Raw genomic sequence first — 27,216 nt, forward strand, 5'->3', positions numbered from 1 at the left:
CTCCTCTGTCTCTCTCTCTGTCTCCCTCTGTCTCTCTCTCTGTCTCTCCTCTCTGTCTCTCCTCTCTGTCTCTCCTCTCTGTCTCTGTCTCTCTCCTCTGTCTCTCTCTCTGTCTCCCTCTGTCTCTCTCTCTGTCTCCCTCTGTCTCACTCTCTCTCTCTGTCTCTCCTCTCTGTCTCTCCTCTCTGTTTCTGTCTCTCTCCTCTGTCTCTCCTCTCTCTCTCTCTGTCTCCCTCTGTCTCACTCTCTCTCTCTGTCTCTCCTTTCTCTCTCCCTCTGTCTCACTCTCTCTCTCTGTCTCTCCTCTCTCTCTCTCTCTCTCTCTGTCTCCCCTCTCTCTCTCTCTGTCTCTCTCCTCTGTCTCTCCTCTCTGTCTCTCTCTCTGTCTCACTCTCTCCTCTCTGTCTCCCCTCTCTCTCTCTCTGTCTCCCCTCTCTCTCTCTCTGTCTCCCCTCTCTCTCTCTCTGTCTCCCCTCTCTCTCTCTCTGTCTCTCTGTCTCTCTCTCTGTCTCTCTCTCTCTCTCTCTCTCTCTCTGTCTCTGTCTCTGTCTCTGTCTCTGTCTCTGTCTCTCTCTCTCTCTCTCTCTGTCTCTCTCTCTCTCTCTCTCTCTCTGTCTGTCTCTCTATCTCTCATACCATCCATTCTCCGTATTTCAGTCATTCCCTCGGTGCAGTTACATCCACTTTGAAGTAAATATGCTCTAGTTTTAGGTTACATTTTCATTGCCCAGAACGGTCCATGCTTGACTTGCTGTTATTTGCTGAGTGTGTTAGGAAACACAGTTGACTGACTGATGGAGTCATTAACTATACCCCTCCGGGTTGGAACCTGCTAAAGGGTTCTGAATAAAAACTGGCAACTTCTGGCATCCGTTTGTTCAAAACCTTCCTCCAGGCCGTGTGTGTGTGTGTTGTCAAACGGAGGACAGAACAGGTGTGGTTGGAGGGAAGCCTACGACTACCATCCTGATCAGATGGGGCTTTCTGTAATCCTAGAAGGAGAGGGTTTGCATATCCTGCTCTCTCCCTCCCTGCTCCCTCCCTGCTCCCTGCTCCCTCCCTCCCTCCCTCCCTGCTCTCTCCCTCCCTCCCTGCTCTCTCCCTCCCTCCCTGCTCCCTCCCTCCCTCCCTCCCTGCTCCCTCCCTCCCTCCCTCCCTGCTCTCTCCTCCTCCCTCCTTCCCTCCCTGCTCCCCCTCCCTCCCTCCCTCCCTGCTCTCCCTCCCCCTCCCTCCCTCCCTCCCTCCCTCCCTCCCTCCCTCCCTCCCTCCCTCCCTCCCTCCCTCCCTCCCTCCCTCCCTCCCTCTCCCTCCCTGCCCTCCCTCCCTCCCTGCCTCCCTGCTCCCTCCCTCCCTCCCTCCCTCCCTGCTCTCTCCCTCCCTGCTCTCTCGCTCCCTCCCTGCCTCCCTGCCTCCCCTCCCCCTCCCTGCCTCCCTGCTCTCTCCCTCCCTCCCTGCCTCCCTGCTCCCTCCCCTCCCTGCCTCCCTGCCTCCCCCTCCCTCCCTGCCTCCCTGCTCCCTCCCTGCCTCCCTGCTCCCTCCCTGCCTCCCCTCCCTCCCTGCCTCCCTCTCCCTCCCTCCCTCCCTCCCTCCCTCCCTCCCTCCCTCCCTGCTCTCTCCCTCCCTGCTCTCTCCCTCCCTGCTCTCTCCTTCCCTGCTCTCCTTCCCTCCCTCCTCCCTGCTCTCTCCCTCCCTGCTCTCTCCCTCCCTGCTCTCTCCCTCCCTGCTCTCTCCCTCCCTGCTCTCTCCCTCCCTGCTCTCTCCCTCCCTGCTCTCTCCCTCCCTGCTCTCTCCCTCCCTGCTCTCTCCCTCCCTGCTCTCTCCCCCCTGCTCTCTCCCTCCCTGCTCTCTCCCCCTGCTCTCTCTCACTCCCTGCTCTCTCTAGGTGGGACAGGGCTCTTACCCTGACAGCAGTCTGTGGACTAGGTGGGACAGCAGTCTGTGGACTAGGTGGGACAGCAGTCTGTGGACTAGGTGGGACAGCAGTCTGTGGACTAGGTGGGACAGCAGTCTGTGGACTAGGTGGGACAGGGCTCTTACCGTGACAGCAGTCTGTGGACTAGGTGGGACAGCAGTCTGTAGGCTAGGTGGGACAGCAGTCTGTGGACTAGGTGGGACAGCAGTCTGTGGACTAGGTGGGACAGCAGTCTGTGGACTAGGTGGGACAGCAGTCTGTGGACTAGGTGGGACCATACCATCTCTCCGTGTGTGTGTGTGTGTGTGTGTGTGTGTGTGTGTGTGTGTGTGTGTGTGTGTGTGTGTGTGTGTGTGTGTGTGTGTGTGTGTGTGTGTGTGACCGTGTGTGTGTGTGTGTGTGACCGTGGTGTGTGTGTGTGTGTGTGACCGTGTTGTTTGTGTTCATTACAGGGTATTGCGTTTGTTTAGTTGGCACCCCAAGAATCATTCTACGAAATGTATCACTGCTCTATTTCCATAGTAACTGCCAGTTCTGAAATTAACCCTTTACCGACCCGGCTACCTGTTCCCCGTCAAACACCAGTCATACCAGCACATCCCTGACTCATCTAGCTAGACCCAGGCCCTGTAGCAGACTCATCTAGCTAGACCCAGGTCCTGTAGCAGACTCATCTAGCTAGACCCAGGTCCTGTAGCAGACTCATCTAGCTAGACCCAGGTCCTGTAGCAGACTCATCTAGCTAGACCCAGGTCCTGTAGCAGACTCATCTAGCTAGACCCAGGTCCTGTAGCAGACTCATCTAGCTAGACCCAGGCCCTGTAGCAGACTCATCTAGCTAGACCCAGGTAGCAGACTCTGTAGACCCAGGTCCAGACTCATCTAGCTAGACCCAGGCCATGTAGCAGACTCATCTAGCTAGACCCAGGCCCTGTAGCAGACTCATCTAGCTAGACCCAGGCCCTGTAGCAGACTCATCTAGCTAGACCCAGGCCATGTAGCAGACTCATCTAGCTAGACCCAGGCCCTAGCAGACTCATCTAGCAGACTCATCTAGCTAGACCCAGGCCCTGTAGCAGACTCATCTAGCTAGACCCAGGCCCTGTAGCAGACTCATCTAGCTCGACCCAGGTCCTGTAGCAGACTCATCTAGCTAGACCCAGGTAGCAGACTCATCTAGCTCGACCCAGGCCCTGTAGCAGACTCATCTAGCTAGACCCAGGCCCTGTAGCAGACTCATCTAGCTAGACCCAGGCCCTGTAGCAGACTCATCTAGCTAGACCCAGGTCCTGTAGCAGACTCATCTAGCTAGACCCAGGTCCTGTAGCAGACTCATCTAGCTAGACCCAGGTCCTGTAGCAGACTCATCTAGCTAGACCCAGGTCCTGTAGCAGACTCATCTAGCTAGACGCAGGCCAGGCCCTGTAGCAGACTCATCTAGCTAGACCCAGGCCAGGCCCTGTAGCAGACTCATCTAGCTAGACCCAGGCCCTGTAGCAGACTCATCTAGCTAGACCCAGGTCCTGTTACAGACTCATCTAGCTAGACCCAGGCCCTGTAGCAGACTCATCTAGCTAGACCCAGGCCCTGTAGCTGACTCATCTAGCTAGACCCAGGCCCTGTAGCAGACTCACCTGCTGATGATGCTAGCTGTATCAGTTGATGAAGCTATTTATTTATTTATTTTATTTCACCTTTATTTAACCAGGTAGGCTAGTTGAGAACAAGTTCTCATTTACAACTGTGACCTGGCCAAGATAAAGCATAGCAGTGTGAACAGACAACACAGAGTTACACATGGAGTAAACAATTAACAAGTCAATAACACAGTAGGGAAAAAAAGAGTCTATATACATTGTGTGCAAAAGGCATGAGGAGGTAGGCGAATAATTACAATTTTGCAGATTAACACTGGAGTGATAAATGATCAGATGGTCATGTACAGGTAGAGATATTGGTGTGCAAAAGAGCAGAAAAGTAAATAAATAAAAACAGTATGGGGAAGAGGTAGGTAAAATTGGGTGGGCTATTTACCGATAGACTATGTACAGCTGCAGCGATCGGTTAGCTGCTCAGATAGCAGATGTTTGAAGTTGGTGAGGGAGATAAGTCTCCAACTTCAGCGATTTTTGCAACTCGTTCCAGTTGCAGGCAGCAGAGAACTGGAACGAAAGGCGGCCAAAGGAGGTGTTGGCTTTAGTGATGACCAGTGAGATATACCTGCTGGAGCGCGTGCTACGGATGGGTGTTGCCATCGTGACCAGTGAACTGAGATACGGCGGAGCTTTACCTAGCATGGACTTGTAGATGACCTGTAGCCAGTGGGTCTGGCGACGAATATGTAGCGAGTGCCAGCCAATGAGAGCATACAGGTCGCAGTGGTGGATGGTATAAGGTGCTTTAGTAACAAAACGGATGGCACTGTGATAAACTGCAACCAGTTTGCTGAGTAGAGTGTTGGAAGCTATTTTGTAGATGACATTTGGTTTTACTAGCGTTTTAAGAACAGTTGGAGGCCACGGAAGGAGTGTTGTATGGTGTTGAAGCTCGTCTGGAGGGTTGTTAACACAGTGTCCAAGGAAGGGCCAGAAGTATACAGAATGGTGTCGTCTGCGTAGAGGTGGATCAGGGAATCGCCCGCAGCAAGAGCAACATCATTGATATATACAGAGAAAGAGTCGGCCCGAGAATTGAACCCTGTGGCACCCCCATAGAGACTGCCAGAGGACCGGACAACATGCCCTCCGATTTGACACACTGAACTCTGTCTGCAAAGTAGTTGGTGAACCAGGCAAGGCAGTTATTAGAAAAACCGAGGCTACTGAGTCTGCCGATAAGAATATGGTGATTGAAAGAGTCGAAAGCCTTGGCCAGGTCGATGAAGACGGCTGCCCAGTACTGTCTTTTATCGATGGCGGTTATGATATCGTTTAGTACCTTGAGCGTGGCTGAGGTGCACCCGTGACCGGCTCGGAAACCAGATTGCCCAGCGGAGAAGGTACGGTGTGATTCGAGATGGTCAGTGACCTGTTTGTTGACTTGGCTTTCGAAGACCTTAGAAAGGCAGGACAGGATGGATATAGGTCTGTAACAGTTTGGGTCCAGGGTGTCTCCCCCTTTGAAGAGGGGGATGACTGCGGCAGCTTTCCAATCCTTGGGGGATCTCAGACGATATGAAAGAGAGGTTGAACAGGCTGGTAATAGGGGTTGCGACAATGGAGGCGGATAGTTTCAGAAATAGAGGGTCCAGATTGTCAAGCCCAGCTGATTTGTACGGGTCCAGGTTTTGCAGCTCTTTCAGAACATCTGCTATCTGGATTTTGGAGATCCTGGAGAAGGAGATCCTGTTGAGAAATGCTTGGTTTTCTATAATCATGGATTTGAATCTAGCTGTATCTGTTGATGAAGCTAGCTGTATCTGTTGATGAAGCTAGTGCTGTTGCTAGCTGTATCTGTTGATGAAGCTAGCTGTATCTGTTGGAGCTAGCTGTATCTGTTGATGAAGCTAGGATCTGTTGGAAGCTCTATCTGCATGAATAGCTCTATCTGTTCCAGCCGTTGAGAAATGCTTGTTAAAGTTTTCTGTATAATCATGTTGATGAAGCTTGATCTGTTGATGAAGCTAGCTGCTGTTTATAGTTAGCTGTTGATGAAGCTAGCTGTATCGTGTTTATGAAGTTAGCTGTATCTATTGATGAAGCTAGCTGTATCTGTTGATGAAGCTAGCTGTATCTGTTGATGAAGTATCTAGCTGCTGTATCTGTTGATGAAGCTAGCTGTATCTAGTTGATGAAGCTAGCTGTATCTGTTGATGAGCTGTATCTGTTGATGAAGCTCGCTGTATCTGTGTGGTATTCAAATCCATCTGACACACACCTTGTATATTTGCTGATGGTTCTGCACATGTAGTTACTAGTTCACTCAAATTCATTTGGGAAGTAATGCATAAAAATTCCATAATGAAACTGTGCATACTGTGATTTGTTGTATTCCTGTGCGTGAGAGAATATTATTGCCTGTGTGTTTGGAGTTGCATGAAGTGTGTTTATGTGTATTACTGAGTGTGTGTTTGTGTATTACTGAGTGTGTGTTTGTGTATTACTGAGTGTGTGTTTGTGTATTACTGAGTGTGTGTTTATGTGTATTACTGAGTGTGTGTCTCTCTCCCCCAGCTAAGGACCGTGAGGCGGGGCAGTGTCAACTGGACTCAGAAGTTCTGCCTAAAGTGGCCCGCATGACCGTCTCAGGGAAGAAACAGACCATGGGCTTTGACGTGCCAAGGTATAACACACACACACACACACTATGTTCATCAGCTTTTCTCTGGGGCAGACTGAAGAGATAACGACTATAGTAGTTGGGGATGTGAACAGTTGGGGAAGGGAACAGTTGGGGAAGGGAACAGTTGGGGAAGGGAACAGTTGGGGAAGGGAACAGTTGGGGAAGGGAACAGTTGGGGAAGGGAACAGTTGGGGAAGGGGAACAGTTGGGGAAGGGGACAGTTGGGGAAGGGGAAGTTGGGGAAGGGGACAGTTGGGGAAGGGGACAGTTGGGGAAGGGGACAGTTGGGGAAGGGGACAGTTGGGGAAGGGGACAGTTGGGGAAGGGGACAGTTGGGGAAGGGGACAGTTGGGGAAGGGGACAGTTGGGGAAGGGGACAGTTGGGGAAGGGGACAGTTGGGGAAGGGGACAGTTGGGGAAGGGGACAGTTGGGGAAGGGGACAGGAACAGTTGGGGAAGGGGACAGGAACAGTTGGGGAAGGGGACAGGAACAGTTGGGGACGGGAACAGTTGGGGACAGGGGACAGTTGGGGAAGGGGACAGTTGGGGAAGTTTGGGGGGGACAGTTGGGGAAGGGGACAGTTGGGGGAAGGGGACAGTTGGGGAACAGTTGGGGGGGACAGTTGGAAGGAACAGTTGGGGGGACAGTTGGAAGAGAACAGTTGAAGGGAAAGTTGGGGGGGACAGGAACAGTTGGGTAAGGGGAACAGTTGGGTAAAGGGACAGGAACAGTTGGGTAAGGGGACAGTTGGGTAAAGGGACAGGAACAGTTGGGGAAGGGGACAGTTGGGGAAGGGGACTGAACAGTTGGTAAAGGGAACAGGAACAGTTGGGGAAAGTTGGGGAAGGGGACAGGAACAGTTGGGGACAGGAACAGTTGGGGAAGGGGAACAGTTGGGGAAGGGAACAGTTGGGGAAGGGAACAGTTGGGGAAGGGAACAGTTGGGGAAGGGAACAGTTGGGGAAGGGAACAGTTGGGGAAGGGAACAGGAACAGTTGGAACAGGGGGAAGGGGACAGTTGGGGAAGGGAACAGGAACAGTTGGGGAATGGGACAGTTGGGGAAGGGAACAGTTGGGGAACAGTTGGGGAAGGGACAGTTGGGGAAGGGAACAGGAACAGTTGGGGAAGGGAACAGGAACAGTTGGGGAAGGGAACAGGAACAGTTGGGGAAGGGAACGGGAACAGTTGGGGAAGGGACAGTTGGTAAAGGGACAGGAACAGTTGGGGAAGGGAACAGTTGGGGAAGGGGGAACAGTTGGGGAAGGGAACAGTTGGGTAAGGGGAACAGTTGGGGAAGGGAACAGTTGGGGAAGGGAACAGTTGGGGAAGGGAACAGTTGGGGAAGGGAACAGTTGGGGAAGGGAACAGTTGGGGAAGGGAACAGTTGGGGAAGGGGACAGTTGGGGGGGAAGGGGACAGTTGGGGAAGGGGACAGTTGGGGGGGAAGGGGACAGTTGGGGAAGGGGACAGTTGGGGAAGGGGACAGTTGGGGAAGGGAACAGGAACAGTTTGGGAAGGGGAGGAACAGTTGGGGACAGGAACAGTTGGGGAAGGGAACAGGAACAGTTGGGGAAGGGAACAGTTGGGACAGGAACAGTTGGGGAAGGGAACAGTTGGAAGGGAACAGGAACAGTTGGAAGGGAACAGGAACAGTTGGAAGAGAACAGGAACAGTTGGGGGAAGGGAACAGTTGGAAGGGGGACAGTTGGGGAACAGGAACAGTTGGGGAAGGGAACAGGAACAGTTGGGTAAGGGGACAGGAACAGTTGGGTAAGGGGACAGTTGGGTAAGGGGACAGTTGGGTAAAGGGACAGGAACAGTTGGGGAAGGGGACAGTTGGGGAAGGGGACCTGAACAGTTGGTAAAGGGAACAGGAACAGTTGGGGAAAGTTGGGGAAGGGGACAGGAACAGTTGGGGGGGAAGGGAACAGGAACAGTTGGGGAAGGAACAGTGGTGGAAGGGAACAGTTGGGGAAGGGAACAGTTGGGGAAGGGAACAGTTGGGGAAGGGAACAGTTGGGGAAGGGAACAGTTGGGGAAGGGAACAGTTGGGGAAGGGAACAGTTGGGGAAGGGAACAGTTGGGGAAGGGGACAGTTGGGGGAAGGGAACAGTTGGGGAAGGGAACAGTTGGGGAAGGGAACAGTTGGGGAAGGGGACAGTTGGGGAAGGGGACAGTTGGGGAAGGGGACAGTTGGGGAAGGGGGAAGGGGACAGTTGGGGAAGGGGACAGTTGGGGAAGGGGACAGTTGGGGAAGGGGACAGTTGGGGAAGGGGACAGTTGGGGAAGGGGACAGTTGGGGAAGGGGACAGTTGGAAGGGAACAGGAACAGTTGGAAGAGAACAGGAACAGTTGGGGAAGGGAACAGTTGGGGAAGGGGACAGGAACAGTTGGGGAAGGGAACAGTTGGGGAACAGTTGGGGACAGGAACAGTTGGAAGGGAACAGGAACAGTTGGAAGAGAACAGGAAAGGGGACAGTTGGGTTGGAAGGGAACAGGAACAGTTGGAAGGGACAGGAACAGTTGGTGGAAGGGGACAGGAACAGTTGAAGGGACAGGAACAGTTGGGGAAGGGGGGACAGGAACAGTTGGGGACAGGAACAGTTGGGGACAGTTGGGGAAGGAACAGTTGGGGACAGGAACAGTTGGGGACAGGAACAGTTGGGGGGGACAGGAACAGTTGGGGACAGGAACAGTTGGGGGGGACAGGAACAGTTGGGGACAGGAACAGTTGGGGACAGGAACAGTTGGGGACAGGAACAGAACAGGGACAGTTGGGGGGGACAGGAACAGTTGGGGACAGGAACAGTTGGGGAAGGGAACAGTTGGGGGGGAACAGTTGGGGGGACAGTTGGGGAAGGAACAGTTGGGGAAGGGAACAGTTGGGGAAGGGGACAGGAACAGTTGGGGAAGGGAACAGTTGGGGAAGGGGACAGGAACAGTTGGGGAAGGGGACAGGAACAGTTGGGGAAGGGGACAGTTGGGGAAGGGGACAGTTGGGGAACAGGAACAGTTGGGGAAGGGAACAGTTGGGGAAGGGGACAGGAACAGTTGGGGAAGGGGACAGTTGGGGAACAGTTGGGGAAGGGGACAGGAACAGTTGGGGAAGGGGACAGGAACAGTTGGGGAAGGGGACAGGAACAGTTGGGGAAGTTGGGGGGACAGGAACAGTTGGGGAAGGGAACAGGAACAGTTGGGGAAGGGAACAGGAACAGTTGGGGAAGGGAACAGGAACAGTTGGGGAAGGGAACAGGAACAGTTGGGGAAGGGAACAGGAACAGTTGGGGAAGGGAACAGGAACAGTTGGGGAAGTTGGGAAGGGGGGAACAGTTGGGGAAGGACAGTTGGGAAAGTTGGGGAAGGGAACAGGAACAGTTGGGTAAGGGGGGAACAGGAACAGTTGGGGAAGGGAACAGGGAAGGGAACAGGAACAGTTGGGGAAGGGAACAGGGACAGTTGGGGAAGGGGACAGTTGGGGAAGGGAACAGTTGGGGAGGGGAAAGTTGGGAACAGGAACAGTTGGGAACAGGAACAGTTGGGAACAGGAACAGTTGAGGAAGGGAACAGGAACAGTTGGGAACAGGAACAGTTGAGAACAGGAACAGTTGGGAACAGGAACAGTTGGGAACAGGAACAGTTGGGGAAGGGAACGGGAACAGTTGGGGAAGGGAACGGGAACGGGAACAGTTGGGGAAGGGAACGGGAACAGTTGGGGAAGGGAACGGGAACAGTTGGGGAAGGGAACAGTTGGGGAAGGGAACAGTTGGGGAAGGGAACAGTTGGGGAAGGGAACAGTTGGGGAAGGGTACAGGAACCGTTGGGGAAGGGAACAGTTGGTGAAGGGAACAGTTGGTGAAGGGAACAGTTGGTGAAGGGGACAGTTGGGGAAGGGGAACAGGAACAGTTGGGGGGGAAGGGAACAGGGACAGTTGGGGAACAGTTGGGGAAGGGAACAGGGGAACAGTTGGGGAAGGGGACACTTGAATAAGTAGGGAAACAGTTGGGGAAGGGAACAGGAACAGTTGGGGAATTCAGAGGGGGACAGGAACAGTTGGGGAAGGGAACAGGAACAGTTGGGGAAGGGGACACTCTTCCCGTCTCCCCCTCTCCCCTGTCTCCTGTCCCCTCTTCCCGGCCCCTCTCTCCCCTGTCTCCTCTCCCCTGTCTCCTCTCCCCTGTCCCCTCTTCCCGGCCCCCTCCCCCGGCCCCCTCTCCCCTGTCTCCCTCCCCTCCCCTCCCTCCTCTCCCCTGTCTCCTCTCCCCTGTCTCCTCCTGTCTCCCCTGTCTCCTCTCCCCTCCCCCCTCTCCCCTGCCCCCTCTCCCCTGCCCTGCCCCCTCTCCCCTGCCCCCTCTCCACTGTCTCCTCTCCACTGTCCCCTCTTCCCGGCCCCTTCTCCCCTGTCTCCTCTCCACTGTCCCCTCTTCACTGTCCTATCAAAACAAACTAACTTGATTGTAGCATGTCTTACCAGGGTTATACTGAAGATTTCCTTAACAAGAAGAAGAACTTAAATAAATGATTTGTCTCTTCTTTTGGTCCATCCAGTACAGAGGAGAACGGGGTTGTCCCCAGCCCCTCCGTCCATCGTGGGGGTAGCCCTGATGACATGACCATGAAAACCAGCCCCGAAACCCCCTCCAAGCGTCCGCAGACACCCTCTAAAGGGTTCGGGGGGGCAGAGGAGCCCCCTTCCGTCCCCACCCCAGGACGTACCCCGGGGAAGGCCAAGCAACAGCTGAACGTCAGGGCCGAGCTGGAGAAGAGACAAGGGGGCAAGTCTCTACTCAACCTGGTGGTTATAGGTACATAAACTACCCTGTTACAGAGACTACTCAACCTGGTGGTTATAGGTACATAAACTACCCTGTTACAGAGACTACTCAACCTGGTGGTTATAGGTACATAAACTACCCTGTTACAGAGACTACTCAACCTGGTGGTTATAGGTACATAAACTACCCTGTTACAGAGACTACTCAACCTGGTGGTTATAGGTACATAAACTACCCTGTTACAGAGACTACTCAACCTGGTGGTTATAGGTACATAAACTACCCTGTTACAGAGACTACACTGTCGGCGTGGTCACGGAGGTCGATCAGAAAATGTTCAGTACTATTCCTGTTTCCTCTTCACGCCCCCTCCTCTCCAGGTCATGTGGATGCTGGGAAGAGCACTCTGATGGGTCACCTGCTGTACCTGTTGGGAAACGTCAATAAACGCACCATGCACAAGTACGAACAGGAGTCCAAAAAGGCTGGCAAGGCCTCGTTCGCCTACGCATGGGTCCTGGATGAGACCGGGGAGGAGAGGAACAGGTACAGACAGACGGTTCCACACACAGACCTACCTACTCTGCAGAACACCCACTGAATCTCTGTGTGTGTGTGTGTGTGTGTGTGTGTGTGTGTGTGTGTGTGTGTGTGTGTGTGTGTGTGTGTGTGTGTGTGTGTGTGTGTGTGTGTGTGTGTGTGTGTGTGTGTGTGTGTGTGTGTGTGTGTGTGTGTGTGTGTGTGTGTGTGTGTGTGTGTTTTCCAGGGGTGTAACCATGGACGTGGGGATGACTAAGTTTGAGACGGCCTCTAAGGTGGTGACTCTGATGGACGCTCCTGGACACAAAGACTTCATCCCTAACATGATCACTGGAGCAGCCCAGGTACGTCCAGACCTCATCCATAACAGCCCAGGTACGTCCAGACCTCATCCATAACAGCCCAGGTACGTCCAGACCTCATCCCTAACATGAGGCCCAGGTACGTCCAGACCTCATCCATAACATGAGGCCCAGGTACGTCCAGACCTCATCCATAACATGAGGCCCAGGTACGTCCAGACCTCATCCCTAACAGCCCAGGTACGTCCAGACCTCATCCCTAACAGCCCAGGTACGTCCAGACCTCATCCCTAACAGCCCAGGTACGTCCAGACCTCATCCATAACAGCCCAGGTACGTCCAGACCTCATCCATAACAGCCCAGGTACGTACGTCCAGACCTCATCCCTAACAGCCCAGGTACGTCCAGACCTCATCCCTAACAGCCCAGGTACGTCCAGACCTCATCCCTAACAGCCCAGGTACGTCCAGACCTCATCCCTAACAGCCCAGGTACATCTAGACCTCATCCCTAACAGCCCAGGTACGTCCAGACCTCATCCCTAACAGCCCAGGTACGTCCAGACCTCATCCCTAACAGCCCAGGTACGTCCAGACCTCATCCCTAACAGCCCAGGTACGTCCAGACCTCATCCCTAACAGCCCAGGTACGTCCAGACCTCATCCCTAACATGATCACTGGAGCCCAGGTACGTCCAGGCCCAGGTAACACGTCCAGACCTCATCCATAACAGCCCAGGTACGTCCAGACCTCATCCATAACAGCCCAGGTACGTCCAGACCTCATCCATAACAGCCCAGGTACGTCCAGACATCATCCATAACATGATCACTGGAGCAGCCCAGGTACGTCCAGACCTCATCCCTAACAGCCCAGGTACGTCCAGACCTCATCCCTAACAGCCCAGGTACGTCCAGACCTCATCCCTAACAGCCCAGGTACGTCCAGACCTCATCCCTAACAGCCCAGGTACGTCCAGACCTCATCCCTAACAGCCCAGGTACGTCCAGACCTCATCCCTAACAGCCCAGGTACGTCCAGACCTCATCCCTAACAGCCCAGGTACGTCCAGACCTCATCCATAACAGCCCAGGTACGTCCAGACCTCATCCATAACAGCCCAGGTACGTCCAGACCTCATCCCTAACATGAGGCCCAGGTACGTCCAGACCTCATCCCTAACAGCCCAGGTACGTCCAGACCTCATCCATAACATGATCAGCCCAGGGAGCAGCCCAGGTACGTCCAGACCTCATCCCTAACAGCCTGAGGTACGTCCAGACCTCATCCCTAACAGCCCAGGTACGTCCAGACCTCATCCCTAACAGCCCAGGTACGTCCAGACCTCATCCCTAACAGCCCAGGTACGTCCAGACTTCATCCATAACAGCCCAGGTACGTCCAGACCTCATCCCTAACAGCCCAGGTACGTCCAGACCTCATCCCTAACATGATCACTGGAGAGGCCCAGGTACGTCCAGACCTCATCCATAACAGCCCAGGTACGTCCAGACCTCATCCCTAACAGCCCAGGTACGTCCAGACCTCATCCCTAACATGAGGCCCAGGTACGTCCAGACCTCATCCCTAACAGCCCAGGTACGTCCAGACCTCATCCCTAACAGCCCAGGTACGTCCAGACCTCATCCATAACATGAGGCCCAGGTACGTCCAGACCTCATCCCTAACAGCCCAGGTACGTCCAGACCTCATCCCTAACATGAGGCCCAGGTACGTCCAGACCTCATCCCTAACAGCCCAGGTACGTCCAGACCTCATCCCTAACAGGCCCAGGTAACAGCCCAGGTCCAGACCTCATCCTGGTGCTACTGGTACTACTGGTGCTACTGGTACTACTGGTTCTACTGGTGCTACTGGTACGACTGGTACTATGTCTAAATTGCACATTGTGTATTGTACTGGTGCTACTGCTACTACTGGTGCTACTGGTACTACTGGTACGACTGGTACTATGTCTAAATTGCACATTGTGTATTGTACTGGTACTACTGGTGCTACTGGTACTACTGGTGCTACTGGTACGACTGGTACTATGTCTAAATTGCACATTGTGTATTGTACTGGTACTACTGGTGCTACCGGTACTACTGGTACTACTGGTGCTACTGGTACTACTGGTACTACTGGTGCTACCGGTACTACCGGTACTACTGGTGCTACTGGTACTACTGGTGCTACTGGTACTACTGGTGCTACTGGTACTACTGGTGCTACTGGTGCTACTGGTTCTACTGGTACTACTGGTGCTACTGGTACTACTGGTGCTACTGGTACTACTGGTGCTACTGGTACTACTGGTACTACTGGTACTACTGGTGCTATGTCTAAATTGCACATTGTGTATTGTACTGGTACTACTGGTGCTACTGGTACTACTGGTGCTACTGGTACTATGTCTAAATTGCACATTGTGTATTGTACTGGTGCTACTGGTACTACTGGTACTACTGGTGCTACTGGTACTATGTCTAAATTGCACATTGTGTATTGTACTGGTACTACTGGTGCTACTGGTACTACTGGTACTACTGGTACTATGTCTAAATTGCACATTGTGTATTGTACTGGTACTACTGGTGCTACTGGTACTACTGGTACTACTGGTACTATGTCTAAATTGCACATTGTGGTATTGTACTGGTACTACTGGTACTATGGTCTAAATTGAACATTGTGGTGTACTGGTACTACTGGTGCTACTGGTACTATGTCTAAATTGCACATTGTGTATTGTACTGGTACTACTGGTGCTACTGGTACTATGTCTAAATTGCACATTGTGTATTGTACTGGTACTACTGGTACTACTGGTGCTACTGGTACTATGTCTAAATTGCACATTGTGTATTGTACTGGTACTACTGGTACTACCGGTGCTACTGGTACTATGTCTAAATTGCACATTGTGTATTGTACTGGTACTACTGGTGCTATGTCTAAATTGCACATTGTGTATTGTACTGGTACTACTGGTGCTACTGGTACTATGTCTAAATTGCACATTGTGTATTGTACTGGTACTACTGGTGCTACTGGTACTATGTCTAAATTGCACATTGTGTATTGTACTGGTACTACTGGTACTACCGGTGCTACTGGTACTATGTCTAAATTGCACATTGTGTATTGTACTGGTACTACTGGTGCTACTGGTACTACTGGTGCTACTGGTACTATGTCTAAATTGCACATTGTGTATTGTACTGGTACTACTGGTACTACTGGTGCTATGTCTAAATTGCACATTGTGTATTGTACTGGTACTACTGGTGCTACTGGTACTACTGGTACTACTGGTACTATGTCTAAATTGCACATTGTGTATTGTACTGGTACTACTGGTACTATGTCTAAATTGCACATTGTGTATTGTACTGGTGCTACTGGTGCTACTGGTACTATGTCTAAATTGCACATTGTGTATTGTACTGGTGCTACTGGTACTATGTCTAAATTGCACATTGTGTATTGTACTGGTACTACCGGTGCTACTGGTACTATGTCTAAATTGCACATTGTGTATTGTACTGGTACTACCGGTGCTACTGGTACTATGTCTAAATTGCACATTGTGTATTGTACTGGTACTACTGGTGCTACTGGTACTACTGGTGCTACTGGTACTATGTCTAAATTGCACATTGTGTATTGTACTGGTACTACTGGTACTACTGGTGCTATGTCTAAATTGCACATTGTGTATTGTACTGGTACTACTGGTGCTACTGGTACTACTGGTACTATGTCTAAATTGCACATTGTGTATTGTACTGGTACTACTGGTACTATGTCTAAATTGCACATTGTGTATTGTACTGGTGCTACTGGTGCTACTGGTACTATGTCTAAATTGCACATTGTGTATTGTACTGGTGCTACTGGTACTATGTCTAAATTGCACATTGTGTATTGTACTGGTACTACCGGTGCTACTGGTACTATGTCTAAATTGCACATTGTGTATTGTACTGGTACTACCGGTGCTACTGGTACTATGTCTAAATTGCACATTGTGTATTGTACTGGTACTACTGGTACTACTGGTGCTACTGGTACTATGTCTAAATTGCACATTGTGTATTGTACTGGTACTACCGGTGCTACTGGTACTATGTCTAAATTGCACATTGTGTATTGTACTGGTACTACCGGTGCTACTGGTACTATGTCTAAATTGCACATTGTGTATTGTACTGGTACTACTGGTGCTACTGGTACTACTGGTGCTACTGGTACTATGTCTAAATTGCACATTGTGTATTGTACTGGTACTACTGGTGCTACTGGTACTATGTCTAAATTGCACATTGTGTATTGTACTGGTACTACTGGTACTACCGGTGCTACTGGTACTATGTCTAAATTGCACATTGTGTATTGTACTGGTACTACTGGTACTACCGGTGCTACTGGTACTATGTCTAAATTGCACATTGTGTATTGTACTGGTACTACTGGTACTACTGGTGCTACTGGTACTATGTCTAAATTGCACATTGTGTATTGTACTGGTACTACCGGTGCTACTGGTACTATGTGTAAATTGCACATTGTGTATTGTACTGGTACTACCGGTGCTACTGGTACTATGTCTAAATTGCACATTGTGTATTGTACTGGTACTACCGGTGCTACTGGTACTATGTCTAAATTGCACATTGTGTATTGTACTGGTGCTACTGGTACTACTGGTGCTACTGGTACTATGTCTAAATTGCACATTGTGTATTGTACTGGTACTACTGGTGCTACTGGTACTATGTCTAAATTGCACATTGTGTATTGTACTGGTACTACCGGTGCTACTGGTACTATGTCTAAATTGCACATTGTGTATTGTACTGGTACTACTGGTGCTACTGGTACTACTGGTGCTACTGGTACTACTGGTACTATGTCTAAATTGCACATTGTGTATTGTACTGGTACTACTGGTACTATGTCTAAATTGCACATTGTGTATTGTACTGGTACTACTGGTACTATGTCTAAATTGCACATTGTGTATTGTACTGGTACTACTGGTGCTACTGGTACTATGTCTAAATTGCACATTGTGTATTGTACTATTCTACCTCAACAGTAAGTTCAGATTCCACATGTTGCTGTGAGTTTGAATTCAAAATGGATTAAATAGATTACTCCGTAATGACAGTGAAAACATAAATATTGCATTTACAGAAATAAAAGATCCTACAAATGTTGAAATTTTGTGAATAAATGTGTTTACATCCCTGTCAGTGAGTATTTCTCCTTTGGCAAGATAATCCATCCACCTGACAGGCATATCAAGAATGAAACCAGAGAAGGTGAACAGTATGATCATTACACAGGTGCACCTTGTGCTGGAGACAATAAAAGGCCACTTTAAAATCTGCAGTTTTGTCACACAACACAATACGTATGTTTCACTGAGTTGTGGCTGAACGACACGGATAATATAGAGCTTCCGGGATGTTCCATACATCGGCAGAACAGAGAAGCTATGCCTGTTAAGACTATTTGTCAATAACAACTGGTGCGCGATGTCTAATATTCAGGTAGAATACACTATCTACCAAGAGAGTTCTCATCTATATTATTCATAGCCGTCTATTGACAGTCAGCATTTCACAGTAAAGTCTACACTCGTTCTATTCGGCACATGAGGCAAAGTTTGATTTGAAGTTGGGTAAATCTTTGAAATTGTTGCGTTTGTTCAGTATAAATGGAAAGATCAGTATACAGAAAATGGGAAAGATCAGAACAGCCTTATACAGAAGTCCTCAATGTCAGAATGTCATCGTTATGGCCTCAGATCAGAATGTCCTCGTTATGGCCTGTAATACAGATCAGAATGTGGCCCAGATCGTTATGGCCTGTAATACAGATCAGAATGTCCTCGTTATGGCCTGTAATCCAGACAGATCATTATGGCCTGTTACAGAATGGCCTGTAATACAGATCAGAATGTCCTATGATGGCCTGTAATACAGAATCAGAATGTCTGTAATACAGATCAGAATGTCCTTATGATGGCCTGTAATGGCCTCAGAATGTATGGCCTGCAGATCAGAATGTCCTCGTTATGGCCTGTAATACAGATCAGAATGTCCTCGTTATGGCCTGTAATACAGATCAGAATGTCCTTATGATGGCCTGTACAGATCAGAATGTCCTCGTTATGGCCTGTAACCAGAATGTCCTCGTTATGGCCTGTAATGCAGACAGAATGTCCTCGTTATGGCCTGTAATTCAACAGGTGTTTGTATAACCTGTGTCTCCTACGTGGTAGATGCCAGCAGAGGTGAGTTTGAGGCAGGGTTCGAGGCAGGTGGTCAGACGCGAGAACACGGCCTTCTGGTCCGTTCGTTGGGCGTCACGCAACTCGCGGTTGCCGTCAACAAGATGGACCAGGTGAGAATAACGTTACCACTACTACTAGGTGTAGCCACGGCAACGCCCGTTACTCTGACAACTGTGTAATTTATGGTACAATCGTATTGTAACATATGGCAATGTTTAAAAAGGATGTGTGTGTGTGTGTGTGTGTGTGTGTGTGTGTGTGTGTGTGTGTGTGTGTGTGTGTGTGTGTGTGTGTGTGTGTGTGTGTGTGTGTGTGTGTGTGTGTGTGTGTGTGTGTGTGTGTGTGTGTGTGTGTGTGTGTAACAGGTAAACTGGCAACAGGAGCGATTCAAAGAGATCATCTCTAAACTTGGACATTTCCTGAAACAGGCTGGATTTAAGGTGGGTGGCCAGGGTTAGGACCTTTGACCTGGAGCTAGGGTTAGGACCTTTGACCTGGAGCTAGGGTTAAGACCTTTGAGCTAGGGTTAAGATCTTTGAGCTAGGGTTAGGACCTTTGACCTGGAGCTAGGGTTAGGACCTTTGACCTGGAGCTAGGGTTAGGACCTTTGACCTGGAGCTAGGGTTAGGACCTTTGACCTGGAGCTAGGGTTAGGACCTTCGACCTTTGACCTGGAGCTAGGGTTAGGACCTTTGACCTTGCAGCTAGGGTTAGGACCTTCAACCTTTGACCTGGAGCTAGGGTTAGGACCTTTGACCTGGAGCTAGGGTTAAGACCTTTCACCTGGAGCTAGGGTTAGGACTTTTGACCTTGCAGCTAGGGTTAGGACCTTTGACCTAAGACCTGGAGCTAGGGTTAGGACCTTTGACCTGGAGCTGGGGTTAGGACCTTCGACCTAAGACCTGGAGCTAGGGTTAGGACCTTTGACCTGGAGCTAGGGTTAGGACATTTGACCTGGAGCTGGGGTTAGGACCTTTGACCTGCAGCTAGGGTTAGGACATTTGACCTGGAGCTAGGGTTAGGACCTAAGACCTGGAGCTAGGGTTAGGACCTAAGACCTGGAGCTAAGGTTAGGACCTTTGACCTGGAGCTGGGGTTAGGACCTTTGACCTGGAGCCAGGGTTAGGACCTAAGACCTGGAGTTAGGACCTTCGACCTTTGACCTGGAGCTAGGGTTAGTGGACACTGAATTAAGTTAATCAAGCTAACCTAAACTACAGATTCATTGTGTTTCTAATAGTGTTATATTTCTAATGCTTTTATAGCAGTGTTTTAAGTGTTTATAGAGATCCTATATCTAATTTACAGACTAATTATATGGTTGTGCTCCCAGGACCCTGTTCTACATGAGTTATTGCAGTGTTATGTTATACGTGTGTTGTCTGTCCCGACCCGTAGGCTGTCAGAAGAGAACCTGACCACTAAGACTTCTATAACAGTGTTATGCAGTGGACAGTTTAGGAGAGGATGTTGAGTTCAAATCGGATTTCATTTGTCACATGCGCCGAATACAACACCTTACAGTGAAATGCTGACTTTACAAGCTCTAAACCAACCATTCAGTTTTAAGTCAAATTCCTAAAGAAATAAAAATAACAAGTAATAAAATAACAGTATGCAGAGTCAATGTGCGGAGGCACCAGTTAGTCGACGTAATGGAGGTAATATCTACATGTTGGTAGAGTTATTAAAGTGATTATTCATAGATAATAAACAGAGAACTTCAGGGGTGTGGAAGAGGAGGAGGGGGGGGCGATGCAAATAGTCTGGGTAGCTATTTGATTATGTGTTCAGGAGTCTTATGGCTTGGGATTAGAAGCTGTTGAGGAGCCTTTTAGTCCTAGACTTGGTGCTCCAGTACCGCTTGCCGTGTGGCAGCAGAGAGAACAGTCCATGACTAGGGTGACTGGAGTCTATGACAATTTTTAGGGCCTTCCTCTGACACTGCCTGGTATAGAGGTCCTGGATGGCTGGAAGCTTGGCCCCAGTGATGTACTGGGCTGTACACACCAACACCTGGTATAGAGTTCCTGGATGGCTGGAAGCTTGGCCCCAGTGATGTACTGGGCTGTACACACCAACACCTGGTATAGAGTTCCTGGATGGCAGGAAGCTAGGCCCCAGTGATGTACCGGGCTGTACACACTACCTTCTGTAGTGCTTTACGGTTGGATGATGAGCAGTTGCCATACCAGGCTGTGATGCAACCAGTCAGGATGCTCTCGGTGGTGCAGCTATAAAACATTTTGAGGATCTGAGGACCCATGCCAAATATATTCAGACTCCTGAGGGGGAATAGGTTTTGTTGTGCCCTCTTCACGACTGTCTTGGTATGTTTGGACCATGATAGTTTGTTGGTGATGTGGACGCCAAGGAACTTGAAGCCCTCAACCTGCTCCACTACAGCGCCATCGATGAGAATGGGGGCGTGTATTCGGTCCTCCTTTTCCTGTTGTCCACCATCATGTCCTTTGTCTTGATCATGTTGAGGAGGAGGTTGTTGTCCTGGCATCACCCGGCCAGGTCTCTGACCTCCTCCCTATAGGCTGTCTCGTCGTTGTCGGTGACCAGCCCTACCACTGTTGTGTCATCGGCAAACTTAATGATGGTGTTGGAGTCGTGCCTGGCCGTGCAGTCATGGGTGAACAGGGAGTACAGGAGGGGGCTGAGAACGCACCCCTGAGGGGCCCCCGTGTTGGGGATCAGCGTGGCGGATTGTGTTGATGCCTACTCTTACCACCTGGGGAGGCCCGTCAGGAAGTCCAGGATCCAGTTGCAGAGGGAGGTGTTTAATCCCAGGATCCTTAGCTTAGTGATGAGCTTTGAGGTCACTATGGTGTTGAGCGCTGAGCTGTAGTCAATGAACAGCATTCTCACATAGGTGTTCCTTTTGTCCAGGTGGGAAAGGGCAGTGTATAGTGCGATTGAGATTGCATAATCTGTGGATCTGTTGGAGCGGTAAGCGATTTGAAGGGTCTAGGGTTTCTGGGATCATGGTGTTAATGTGAGCCATTACCTGCCTTTCAAAGGACCTCATGGCTACCGATGTGAGTACTATGGGGCGGTAATCATTTAGGCAGGTTACCAACGCTTCCTTGGGCACAGGGACTATGGTGGTCTGCTTGAAACATGTAGGTATTACAGACTCTGTCAGGGAGAGGTTGAAAATCTCAGCGATGCCACTTGCCATTTGATCCACGCATGCTTTGAGTACACGTCCTGGTAATCCATCTGGTCCCTTGGCGTTGTAAAAGTTGACCTGTTTAAAGGTCTTGCTCACATTGGCTACCGAGAGCATTACCACACGCTCATCCAGAACAGCTGGTGCTCTCATGCATGGAGTGCTGGGTTTCCCTTTGTAGTCCATAATAGTTTTCAAGCCCTGCCACATCCAACGAGCGGTCAGAGCCGGTGTAGTAGGATTCAATCTTAGTCCTGTATTGATGCTTTGCCTGTTTGATGGATCGTCTGAGAGCATAGCGGCATTTCTTCTAGGCATCTGGATTCGTGTCCCGCTCATTGAAAACGGCAGCTCTAGCCTTCTAGCTCGTTGCGGATCTCAGGATATAAACTTTACTCGGAAAAACCTGAAATAATGGCAATAGGAAAAAATAAAAAATAACTCGTGATCTACATCCTTTCAGTGGACCATCAACTTTATAAAATACTGAGGATGTTTAATAATTGACAAGAAACAACAAATATTATCACGATAAGTTTATCCAGTTACTCAACGATATGAGAGCACATCGAATTCAATGGGAAAATGTTACAGGTAGAATAAGCCTCTTCAGAACGGCATGGAAGTTGTTTTATAGTAACACCAATTACCCCTCCCAAGACATGGCTTAAATAACTATACTCAGTCATAACAGATTTTACATGGGGAGAATACAACTCATAGAATAAAAAGAAACGTTTTACACCTTCCTGAGTCTGGGGGTGGTTTTGACCTTCCTGAGTCTGGGGGTGGTTTTGACCTTCCTGAGTCTGGGGGTGGTTTTGACCTTCCTGAGTCTGGGGTGGATTTACACCTTCCTGAGTCTGGGGGTGGATTTACACCTTCCTGAGTCTGGGGGTGGATTTACACCTTCCTGAGTCTGGGGGTGGATTTACACCTTCCTGAGTCTGGGGTGGATTTACACCTTCCTGAGTCTGGGGGTGGATTTACACCTTCCTGAGTCTGGGGGTGGATTTACACCTTCCTGAGTCTGGGGGTGGTTTTACACCTTCCTGAGTCTGGGGTGGTTTTACACCTTCCTGAGTCTGGGGGTGGTTTTACACCTTCCTGAGTCTGGGGGTGGTTTTACACCTTCCTGAGTCTGGGGGTGGTTTACACCTTCCTGAGTCTGGGGTGGTTTTACACCTTCCTGAGTCTGGGGTGGTTTTACACCTTCCTGAGTCTGGGGGTGGTTTTACACCTTCCTGAGTCTGGGGGTGGTTTACACCTTCCTGAGTCTGGGGGTGGTTTTACACCTTCCTGAGTCTGGGGGTGGTTTTACACCTTCCTGAGTCTGGGGTGGTTTTACACCTTCCTGAGTCTGGGGGTGGTTTTACACCTTCCTGAGTCTGGGGGTGGTTTTGACCTTCCTGAGTCTGGGGGTGGTTTTACACCTTCCTGAGTCTGGGGGTGGTTTTACACCTTCCTGAGTCTGGGGGTGGTTTTACACCTTCCTGAGTCTGGGGTGGTTTTACACCTTCCTGAGTCTGGGGGTGGTTTTGACCTTCCTGAGTCTGGGGGTGGTTTTGACCTTCCTGAGTCTGGGGGTGGTTTAGACCTTCCTGAGTCTGGGGGTGGTTTAGACCTTCCTGAGTCTGGGGGTGGTTTAGACCTTCCTGAGTCTGGGGTGGTTTAGACCTTCCTGAGTCTGGGGGTGGTTGTGACCTTCCTGAGTCTGGGGGTGGTTTTGACCTTCCTGAGTCTGGGGGTGGTTTTACACCTTCCTGAGTCTGGGGGTGGTTTTACACCTTCCTGAGTCTGGGGGTGGTTTTACACCTTCCTGAGTCTGGGGGTGGTTTTACACCTTCCTGAGTCTGGGGGTGGTTTTGACCTTCCTGAGTCTGGGGGTGGTTTTGACCTTCCTGAGTCTGGGGGTGGTTTTGACCTTCCTGAGTCTGGGGGTGGTTTTGATCTTCCTGAGTCTGGGGGTGGTTTTGACCTTCCCGAGTCTGGGGGTGGTTTTGACCTTCCCGAGTCTGGGGGTGGTTTTGACCTTCCCGAGTCTGGGGGTGGTTTTGACCTTCCCGAGTCTGTGGGTGGTTTAGACCTTCCTGAGTCTGTGGGTGGTTTAGACCTTCCCGAGTCTGGGGGTGGTTTCGACCTTCCCGAGTCTGGGGGTGGTTGTGACCTTCCTGAGTCTGGGGGTGGTTGTGACCTTCCTGAGTCTGGGGGTGGTTGTGACCTTCCTGAGTCTGGGGGTGGTTGTGACCTTCCTGAGTCTGGGGGTGGTTGTGACCTTCCTGAGTCTGGGGGTGGTTGTGACCTTCCTGCGTCTGGGGGTGGTTGTGACCTTCCTGAGTCTGGGGGTGGTTGTGACCTTCCTGAGTCTGGGGGTGGTTGTGACCTTCCTGAGTCTGGGGGTGGTTGTGACCTTCCTGAGTCTGGGGGTGGTTGTGACCTTCCTGAGTCTGGGGGTGGTTGTGACCTTCCTGAGTCTGGGGGTGGTTGTGACCTTCCTGAGTCTGGGGGTGGTTGTGACCTTCCTGAGTCTGGGGGTGGTTGTGACCTTCCTGAGTCTGGGGGTGGTTGTGACCTTCCTGAGTCTGGGGGTGGTTGTGACCTTCCTGAGTCTGGGGGTGGTTGTGACCTTCCTGAGTCTGGGGGTGGTTGTGACCTTCCTGAGTCTGGGGGTGGTTGTGACCTTCCTGAGTCTGGGGTGGTTGTGACCTTCCTGAGTCTGGGGGTGGTTGTGACCTTCCTGAGTCTGGGGGTGGTTGTGACCTTCCTGAGTCTGGGGGTGGTTGTGACCTTCCTGAGTCTGGGGGTGGTTGTGACCTTCCTGAGCCTGGGGGTGGTTGTGACCTTCCTGAGCCTGGGGGTGGTTGTGACCTTCCTGAGCCTGGGGGTGGTTGTGACCTTCCTGAGCCTGGGGGTGGTTGTGACCTTCCTGAGCCTGGGGGTGGTTGTGACCTTCCTGAGCCTGGGGGTGGTTGTGACCTTCCTGAGCCTGGGGGTGGTTGTGACCTTCCTGAGCCTGGGGTGGTTGTGACCTTCCTGAGCCTGGGGGTGGTTGTGACCTTCCTGAGCCTGGGGGTGGTTGTGACCTTCCTGAGTCTGGGGGTGGTTTACACCTTCCTGAGTCTGGGGGTGGTTTACACCTTCCTGAGTCTGGGGGTGGTTATGAGCTTCCTGAGTCTGGGGGTGGTTTTGAGCTCCCAGACTTTAACTTTCCATCCAGGACTTTTACTTGAGACATATATTTAAATGCACTAAAGACGAACAATAGGTCATTATTGAAAACGTGTAGTCTCATCCCCAGAATCTTTTTATGTGTCTATTTTCAAAGGACAAAGCTAAAAACACGAACAACTTCATAGTTAAGAGCCCCGTAACAATATGTAAGAAAATGAACTGGATTCTACAACAACCAATATCACTCCCTAAAAACACAACGTTTATGGAACTATAATAATAATAATAATAATATATGCCATTTAGCAGACGCTTTTATCCAAAGCGACTTACAGTCATGTGTGCATACATTCTACGTATGGGTGGTCCCGGGGATCGAACCCACTACCCTGGCGTTACAAGCGCCATGCTCTACCAACTGAGCTACAGAAGGACCACGATCTATCCTAGGATCGCTTTTCACAATTCACCGATAAATTGGTCCACGTGGAAAACGAAAGGCTTAGAGACCGTAAATGACTTGGTAACAGGAAATACAGTTATTTCCAGAATCTGACCTCTGTGGATATTTTGAAATATGTGTTATGTTAAATACGTGTTAATAATGTACATAATGTAATAATAATAATGTACATAATGGGTTATGTATCACAACATTTAGGACATCAGAGCAATCTGGAGGGACTCTTATTTGAGACATTAAAATATTTTCATATTATAGGTGAGATATACAAAACTTTACAGAGAGCCTTTCCAACTGACAATCTCTTAGAAAATAAATGAACTGTTGGAACCAAGACTTAAATTGAACTGAATTTGGAACAAGATGGAGGGAATGGGTTGGCGTATACTCCTCTCATAAATCATCTTGGGGGAAATAACATATACTTGAAACCTGAAATCAACCAATCCTCTATTGTTAAGACAATAAAAAAATAATATGCTTCATTATCTTAAATATTGGAAGGCCCTGGGAGACTGACAGGAACGAAATTGTGTGATTTGAGACGTGACGGAGAGCAGTGCAGGCACTGGAGATAGAGGTAAGAGCAGGTGGTTCTGGGTTGGGTGATGTCATTCTGAGAGAGGTGAGAGCAGGTGGTTCTGGGTAGGGTGATGTCATTCTGAGATAGAGGTGAGAGCAGGTGGTTCTGGGGAGGGTGATGTCGTTGTGTGCGTCTCTATGTTTTGTATTGTTACGTTTTGTTGTATCCCAGGACTCTGTGTTCTACGTGCCGACCACTGAGAGTTCTATAAGTGTTCTGTAGTGTAATAGCTGTTCTGTGTTCTCTCCCAGGACTCTGATGTGTTCTGTGTTCTCTCCCAGGACTCTGATGTGTTCTGTGTTCTCTCCCAGGACTCTGATGTGTTCTGTGTTCTCTCCCAGGACCCTGATGTGTTCTGTGTTCTCTCCCAGGACCCTGATGTGTTCTGTGTTCTCTCCCAGGACCCTGATGTGTTCTGTGTTCTCTCCCAGGACCCTGATGTGTTCTGTGTTCTCTCCCAGGACCCTGATGTGTTCTGTGTTCTCTCCCAGGACCCTGATGTGTTCTGTGTTCTCTCCCAGGACCCTGATGTGTTCTGTGTTCTCTCCCAGGACCCTGATGTGTTCTGTGTTCTCTCCCAGGACCCTGATGTGTTCTGTGTTCTCTCCCAGGACCCTGATGTGTTCTGTGTTCTCTCCCAGGACTCTGATGTGTTCTGTGTTCTCTCCCAGGACCCTGATGTGTTCTGTGTTCTCTCCCAGGACCCTGATGTGTTCTGTGTTCTCTTCCAGGACTCTGATGTGTTCTGTGTTCTCTCCCAGGACTCTGATGTGTTCTCTCCCAGGACCCTGATGTGTTCTGTGTTCTCTCCCAGGACTCTGATGTGTTCTGTGTTCTCTCCCAGGACTCTGATGTGTTCTCTCCCAGGACCCTGATGTGTTCTGTGTTCTCTCCCAGGACCCTGATGTGTTCTGTGTTCTCTCCCAGGACTCTGATGTGTTCTGTGTTCTCTCCCAGGACTCTGATGTGTTCTGTGTTCTCTCCCAGGACTCTGATGTGTTCTGTGTTCTCTCCCAGGACTCTGATGTGTTCTACGTGCCGACCAGTGGTCTATCAGGAGAGAACCTGACCACTAAGAGTTCTGCTCTGGCGCTAACATCCTGGTACTCTGGACCATGTCTGCTGGAACAGATCGGTACACACACACACACACACACACACACACACTCTTATTCAAGTCCACAAAGGTTTAGAAAATAACATGTGACAACTCAACAATGTTAACATTAAAACATCCATTATGTTCATGGCTGTTAGACAAGTACATTTAAGGTGGAAATAATGATCTCAGAGAGAGCAGAGTAGCTGAGACATATGGCCTCTTTTATTTAAACATATCTTCTTTAATGATCTGAAAGTGTGTGTGTGTAAGTAGTGTTATGACTGTGACAATAGTAAAAGTGGAAGTCATTGTGATGTTGCTATGGTATTAGTCAGCATGGTAACAGAGTAACTAAGTGGCATCAGTCAACAGTCTAATTTGAAGATTTTTCTCATGCTTGTTTTCTCTCTCTCTCCCTCCATATCTATTCTCTCTGCTCTCTCCCTCCCTCCATATCTATTCTCTCTGCTCTCTCCCTCCATATCTATTCTCTCTGCTCTCTCCCTCCCTCCATATCTATTCTCTCTGCTCTCTCTCTCCCTCCATATCTATTCTCTCTCTCTCTCTCTCTCCCTCCATATCTATTCTCTCTGTTCTG

At 50.2% G+C, this 27,216-nt stretch overlaps 1 protein-coding gene across 1 annotated transcript in view; it reads left to right on the forward strand.

Moving 5' to 3' along the window:
• hbs1l (HBS1-like translational GTPase) overlaps positions 1-27,216 on the forward strand; it is an 84,249-nt gene that overhangs the window by 29,037 nt on the left and 27,996 nt on the right. Inside the window, exons 5-11 of the mRNA XM_046291002.1 lie at positions 6,085-6,193; positions 10,742-10,998; positions 11,349-11,514; positions 11,735-11,856; positions 18,074-18,228; positions 18,484-18,558; positions 26,534-26,651. Of these exons, the coding sequence (XP_046146958.1) occupies positions 6,085-6,193; positions 10,742-10,998; positions 11,349-11,514; positions 11,735-11,856; positions 18,074-18,228; positions 18,484-18,558; positions 26,534-26,651 (1,002 nt within the window). The remainder of the gene's footprint in view (positions 1-6,084; positions 6,194-10,741; positions 10,999-11,348; positions 11,515-11,734; positions 11,857-18,073; positions 18,229-18,483; positions 18,559-26,533; positions 26,652-27,216) is intronic.

This window comes from Oncorhynchus gorbuscha, linkage group LG12 (assembly GCF_021184085.1).
Source record: "Oncorhynchus gorbuscha isolate QuinsamMale2020 ecotype Even-year linkage group LG12, OgorEven_v1.0, whole genome shotgun sequence".
NCBI lineage: Eukaryota > Metazoa > Chordata > Actinopteri > Salmoniformes > Salmonidae > Oncorhynchus > Oncorhynchus gorbuscha.